Below are 7,255 nucleotides of genomic sequence, written 5' to 3'. Positions count from 1 at the left end.
TTTACCTTTTCAGGTTTATTAAAGTTGAAGAGTTGTACAGCAGTGGGGTGGAAAGTCCAGGTGTCATAAGTTTTTTCTAATTGGTGAGGAGCTATGTTGTTGTCTTGTATATTTAATTCTTTATTTTCATGTTGTAGTTGATAAATTTTAGATTCAATTGTGGCTAGTAAATGGCTAGGTATAGTATTGCTTAGTAGATGAAGGTTAAGATTACTGATTGTATTGTAAGCGTGGCAGATTTTAAGCAGAGGTATTCTATCGATGGAATTAATTTTTCTTAGGAGGTGGGAATTGTTATCTTCCCTCCACCAACTTGGTGCTGCATAAAGTATGATTTTTTGAATTATATTATTATAGAAAGTTTGCATAATATGTCCTTTAGCGTTTTTATTTGATTTGCAAATTCTTGAAAGGGTAATTGTGGTGGATGCAACTTTATCTTTAATTTCATTTAGATGTGGGATAAAAGATAGTTGGCTATCATAAGTGACACCTAGAATTTTTAGAGTATTTTGATTTTTGATTTTTTGATTGTATAATTTAATACTGGGTGGTTTTGAATTGTATTTATTACCATATGTAACGGTAAGGCATGTTGTTTTGCTTGGGTTAAATTCAAGATTAATATTGGAGGCCCAATCGGTGAGTTTACATAAAAATTTGTTGGCAGAATCTTCAATTTTTTGGCGTGAGTTTCCTTTTGTTACTAAGATTATATCATCGGCGTATGACATTAATTTTATATTATCTATGTTTGGAATATCAAATATTGTATTAATGGTAAGATTCCAAAGAAGTGGGCTTAATGGAGAGCCTTGTGGGCATCCCAAAATATTTGTATATGTAAAAGTAGTGGATTGTGTTGTAGTGTAAGATTTTCTGTTGTCAAGATAGTTGCTGATGAGGTGATAAAGATTAGTTGGAATTTTGTTACTGGCTAGAGTTTTTCTTATTTGGTTGTGATCTAGGGCGTTGAAGGCACTTTTTATATCTAAAGAGATTAAAGCTGAATGGATTTTATTGCTTCTATTTGTTTTAAGGGCTTTGGTTATTTCGAATAGCATTTGTGTGGTAGATTTCCCGTGTCGGAAACCATATTGTTTTGGATGTAAAAGATTGTGCATGTGGGAAAAATGGTATAGTCTACTGAATATAATTTTTTCAAATAATCTAGCTATAATGGGTAATATTGTTATGGGTCTATAGGAATTTGGTTCTTGTGGATCTCTGTTGGGTTTTGTAATAAAAGTGACTTGTCCTAATTTCCAGTCAGCTGGGTAGGTTCCTTGTTTAAGGCATGCGTTGAACAACAAGTTGAAAAAATCAACTTTTGTAGTGAGTAGGTGCTTGGCTGTATATGCACCAATTTTGTCTGCACCTGTGGCGGTATTTAATTTTATTTCCTTAGTTTTTTTCAATTATTTCTAGATTTGTTATGTTTGGTTCTTCTTGTATGTTTGTGTTGATTAATGGTATGTTTATGTGGTTGCGGTTTCTTTGTGGGAAGGAGGTTTTATATAAAAGTTCTATGGTTTCGGTTGTGGTGTTGGTGGTTGTACCATCTGGTTTTTTGAGTAATGGGATTGGATTTTTTCGTTTAATTTTATTTGTGTAGATTTTGTATAGAGTATTATATGGGTTTGTAGATTTTGTATCATTAATGATGTTTTGCCAATAGGTGTGTTTGGCTTTAATGATTTCTTTTTTGTATTTTGCTAAGTGCATTTTATAGTTGATATGTAGAGGTTGGTTTTGATTATTTCTTATCTCTTTTTGATATAGGCGTCTGAGTTTTCTACAATTATTTCTTAGTTGTGTTAAGTTTTCATTCCACCAGGGAACTGTATTGTAGTTGTTTGTTAATTTATTTTTACAAGCGTTGGTCCAGAATTGAAATCTTTTGTTTAATGTAGCTATTGTTTTATCAACGTTTAAGATTGTGATGGAGTATTTGTCTTTGATGTAATTGAACCATATTCTTTGTTTATGCATTCATTCAATTTGATTTGGCCTTTTCTTGTGAGCTTTCTTATTGATTGCTGTTTGTTTTTAAAAATGTGGAAAGATATATAACTGTGGTCACTTCCTGTTTCTGTTGAGAGGACTGTCCAGTTAATGATTTGATCATATATTTTTTGTGTTGTTATTGTGAGATCTATCCAGGAATGACCTCTTGGGCCATGGAAAGTGGGTGGTGATTGCGGATCGTTTACTATTGCTAGATCATGTGCTAAGGTAAAATCAACGAGATGTTCTCCTTTTTGATCTGCGTTCTGGTTTCCCCAGAGGGGATGCCTGGCGTTAAAGTCTCCGCAGATGACTCTTTCAATGTTTTTATATTGATATAAAAGCTGTTGAATGGATTGTAGTTCTTGCATGTTTTGACTGGGTGATAAATAGGAGTTAATAATTAGTATGGTACGAAGTCTATTTTCTAATTTTACTGCTATTATACTTTCTCGAATTAGGATTGGAATAACATCGTAATTGCTGGTATTGAGTAAAATGGATACGGTTGGTTTTCCTACTGCTTGGATGATTATGTAATTTCTCGGAATTTGTAAAATTGTTGTATCATGGTAGTAAGGCTCTTGTATTAGAACAATATTTGGATTAAGAAAGGCCAGGGACTTGGAAAGAGTTAAAGCCCCTGCTTTAGAATGGGCTTGGTTGCTCTGAATACAATATAAAGACATATTTATCTTTAAGAAAGTGTAGATGTAGTGGTTTGTCTACCATTGTTCTTCTATCTTCTGGACATGAGCGAGGTATATAGGACAGTTCTTCTCATAGAATCTGTGTTCTATGTCATCTGGGTGACTGCATTGGAGGTTGCTGTTGATGCAAGCCTTGCATCTTGGCTCGTTTGATTTGCAGTCTTCCTCCCTGTGGTTGTTGCCACAGAAGGGACAGAATGTTTGGGTGGACTTACAAAACTTGACAACATGTCCGTACGCTAAGCATTTTGAGCAGCGTTTCACGTTGAAGTATCCCTCGACCGTGCATCTGGCCCAGCCGATCTTTGTTTTGTCTTCCAGAAGAAGTTTGCTGTAAGCTTCTTTGGGGAGGGATACGAAGGCGGTCTGGGTGCATGTCTCTCTCTTGTCGTGTATACTTGACTTCTGTTTGATCTTTGTAATCCATGAGATCATTGCGAAGGATCAATTCCCGCTTGATTGATTCCTTGTCCATGTCCTCATCGATGTACTTTATTTTTAGTTCCGGTTGGGGGGGGAGGTCTGTTTATTTTCAGACTGCCCGCTTCGGTAAGGAGTTCGCTCTCTTGAAACACTTGTTCAATTTTATCTAGATCCTCCTTTTTCCTACTTTCCACGATGAGAAGTCCAGATTTTGCAGGCCTTATTGTGGCGTCGGTGAGGAGTATGTCAGCCTCAGTGATTTCTTGCTTTAGTAGGACAGCCAAGTTTTTCAGGCTTTTCCCTTGTTTAGGCTTTACTGTAGCTGATGCGATCCTTGCTGGTTTGGGTCTTGGTTTGTTCTTGTTGATTTGGGTGATTTCAGCATAGAAGATTGAGGCTTCTTTGTTCTGGATTTCCACCTGTTGGAGTGCATCGTTAAGAGCCTTTGCAGTGCGTTCGACTTCTTTCCTCCTGGCTCTCTCCGTAGCTCGCTGAATATCGAGGGAACGGATGAGGCATTCATATTTGTGAAAAACAGTACGCATGCAGTGTCCCTTGTCTTTGGGTGGCTCGTGCTCTGCGTCGATATAATGATTTCTTAAATCTTTAAGAGCAGCATTGATATCTGCATACTGTTCGGATGAAGAGTCTGTGACATCCTCCTGGGGTCGTTCCGTGTGTTCCTTGGAGGCTCCGCTGGCGGATTGTCCAAGAGGGGGGAATGCTTCATAGTTTTCTTCTTGTTCTTGTTTTTTCTTCTTTTGTTTCTTCTTCTTTTCCCCCCTCAATTCAGTCTCCTTCTTCTTCGTCTTCTGTGAGTGTTCATTTGTTTCATCCTCCGTATCATCCGTGCTTGAGTCGGATTCTGCGTAGGTAGCTGTCAGTTCGTTTGCTTGGTTGTCATTTTCCTGACGCTTTCCTTTATCTTCAGGTTTATTTCTGGGCATCTTGTTGGTGTCTTCAGTGTGTTGAATGTTTTATACACGCCCGCGCTGTCCGTTTTCATCTCTGGGCTGACTTTGCTTTACACTTCGCAAGATAGACTTCGATAATAAACTCCTAAAAAAAATCACGCAAAAATCCACGGTGTAAAGATAAGTAGTAGAAATAAACTGTTGTGATATGCAGTGATGGCCACTAACTACTTCTACAGTAGTTTAACTATAACTATAACTACTTTGTGATTGAGTAGTTTAACTAGTAGTTCAACTACTTTTTACGGGAGTAGTTAAAACTACTTTTTAAAGTACTGCATTGTAGTTTGACTACAGCTATAACTACCTAACGTCGTCCACCAACACCAATCCCTTGTAGTGTTATTGGACACCTAAATATGAATCACAAACAATGATAAACGTTGGCTCAAGCCATTGCTACGATCGTCAAATACAAAGCTTGCGGCGGGATTCTTTCAGTGCCTACGCGATAAACAAAGTTGCAGAATTATTTCCCAGCAAATGAGGCTTCACTAGACAAGCATTAAAAGTGAAGATTTAGTACACATGCACGACACAATTGCTCTGCACCTCCGTTCTCATCAAACAAGGAGCTCAAGGTAAAAGTAGGAAGCCCAATCGTGCCGTAAAGCTTGCGGCAAAATCAGAAGTAGTTGGCGCCTTCAGTAACCTAACTACTGTAGTTAACTACTTAAAATAGTAGTTTAACTAGTAGTTGCCACTACATTTCTGCAAGTAGTTGATAACTATGTTTTAACTACAATCAGGTAGTTTAACTAGTAGTTTAACTACATGTAGTTAACTACTGGCCATCACTGGTGATATGAACGCTTCGGATTCAAACTTTCAAAATTAATCGTCCCTGATTGGTCGACAGGCACAGCAGCCCCAGGGCAGCGAAGGCTTGTTGCTCCCGCGTACGAAAATAGTTCCCAGCAGCGTGTGGTTCTTTGCGGAGGCCTAGGAAGGAGAGTACCGAGTAATGGTGATTCCACCAGTTGATAGTTTCCCTTCGGGGTTGGATTTTACGCATACATTGTATTCTGTATGTTTCCGTTATTGTATAAATTTTTTTGATTAGACTATTAATGTAATTTCTTGTATAGGTTTCTGTTTTTGGTGTTATACTAAATCATTTATCATTGTGTAGCTTGTGGTTTAATTGAATTTGTCCCTTTTTGGTTAGTTTATATATTGTTTTTCTGTCCTCTTTAAAGGGAGAATCCGCATAAGGTCCCTTCCGAGATTTTCGAATATTCGTCACCTTTAGCCATCAACGACCATGCCTGTAAAATATCTCCACCGAAAACTGAGTCAAACTTGATAAAAAGGATTTTCTTCTATGACGCGCTCGGTGACAGGGTAGTGCGAGCCACGAGCGCTTTTCTGCAAGCAACACTGAGCGTGATGTAAGTCGCGAGATATCCCGCGCCGTCCGCCTTGCTTTGCTGTGTGTTTTGGCAGTTTTGACGAAGGAAATTTTCCGTAGCAATTGTGTTCGTTACGTCGCACATTCATATTACACCCACCAGGATGGCCAGTAAGACACGCTGTGTAATCAGTTGTGGCAACAGGTCGGATACAACAACAGACGTAGCATATTTCCAGTTTCCGACGGACAAACAATGTCGTTTGGAGTGGGAAATGGCGCTGCCCAAAATCAAGTGGAGGAAGACCAGCTCGAGAACGATATGTTCTCATCCCATCAGGAATGTTCGACACGAAAAGACGGCTCATGCGGGAGCTCGCAGTGGCACCTGCGGGCACCTGTGGGAGGCACCGACCGCACGTGCACCTGCAACATGTTTCATGTTACGCGTGCACCCGTGGCTCATATACAGGGTGTCCCAGAAAACGTGTCATTGAATTTTAATAAAAAAACTACGCCACCTAGAATCATGCGGTCAACAGCATTTGTTCTTATTAGGTTCTTGCCACCTCCTAATGTGAATGTCATGTACTCCAAGTTTAATTATGTAAATATTTGCGAACTGAACTCGGAAATTTGCCAAGTAAAGGTCACTTTTTTACCCCACCAATATGAAGAGCGTGCCGAATACACTCAAATTCATGATAATTCACAGTGATATTCACGGGCTATTCCATCGGAAAAAATAGCCGAATATCATGCTTTTCGGAGCACCGGACAATAGCGCGCGATGACTTTTTGAACGCAATCGCTCTCAGTGCGACGAAAGGAGGTTCCGAAGCCAGCCCACAGAGTGCTAGTAGAAAAAGTAACAATTCCTAAAATTGGGAGAGGGAAAGCAAAATCCCAGCGAAAGTCGGACGCGATAAGCCGTTTTTTTTTTTTTAAGCCGGACGTTTTATCTCTTTCTGCGATGTCGGGGAGGGCTGGGTTTCCAACCTCATTTCGTCGGACTGACAAACACTGCGCTAAAAATTCATCGTGCGTTATTCTGTGCGACCTCCGTATAGTATGATGTTCGACTATTTTTTCCGATGGGATAGCTCCTGAATATTCCTGTCAATTATCATTAATTTGACTTAATTAGACACGCTCTTCACATTGGAGGGGTAAAAAAGTGACCTTTACTAGGCAAGTTTCCGACTTAAGCTCGCAAAAATTTAAATAATTAAACTTACGTTATACGACATTCATATGAGGAGGTGGCAAAAACCAAGTAAGAACAAATGCCATTGACCGCATGACTCTAGTTGGTGTAGTTTTTTTATTATAATTCAATGCCACGTTTTCTGGGACACCCTGTATAAGAATGTGCGACAACCTATTAGAAACTCATCATTAGTTACTCCGAGTTCAACAGTCTTCAGTGTATGAGTCCGAGGCCTCGGTTTCAAGCGACGCGCGCACTGGTACACGGGGTACAGGGTCCGTCGAATACGGTGAGTCGTTGTGGTTTATGGTGTCGGTCAAGTCATTCTCCTCATCAGAATACACGTCTGAATCGGGCTGAAGTCCCGTGGAGTTCTATTCTGATGCGGAGTCGGTTTCCATGATTGCACGTTGAGCGTAACGTGCTTCCTTGCGTCTTCAATGCAATACAACACATGGGAATCACGGCAGACGAATCTCGCGACTGACGTCACGGCGTGGCGCTCCTCGATTCCGCTGCCACCGCCTGCTCTCATAGTTTTGGTTTCGCTTTATCGTTTTCGTTGTTTATAAATTATACG

General features: G+C 39.7%; 1 protein-coding gene across 1 annotated transcript; it reads right to left on the bottom strand.

Annotated features, from left to right (window-relative positions):
* Positions 1-3,196: 3,196 nt before the first annotated feature.
* On the bottom strand, positions 3,197-4,087 carry LOC135371640 (DNA ligase 1-like). Its single transcript, XM_064605628.1, has one exon. It carries the CDS (start codon positions 4,085-4,087, stop codon positions 3,197-3,199), a length of 891 nt encoding a protein of 296 aa, XP_064461698.1.
* Between the last annotated feature and the right edge of the window lie 3,168 nt (positions 4,088-7,255).

This window comes from Ornithodoros turicata, unplaced genomic scaffold (assembly GCF_037126465.1).
Source record: "Ornithodoros turicata isolate Travis unplaced genomic scaffold, ASM3712646v1 Chromosome12, whole genome shotgun sequence".
Taxonomy (NCBI): Eukaryota; Metazoa; Arthropoda; class Arachnida; order Ixodida; family Argasidae; genus Ornithodoros; species Ornithodoros turicata.
This window is presented reverse-complemented; position numbering and strand designations above follow the sequence as displayed.

Bases quoted from the DNA above. Each gene is read 5' to 3' on its own strand.
- LOC135371640 (XM_064605628.1), bottom strand. From the start codon at position 4,087: ATGCCCAGAAATAAACCTGAAGATAAAGGAAAGCGTCAGGAAAATGAC.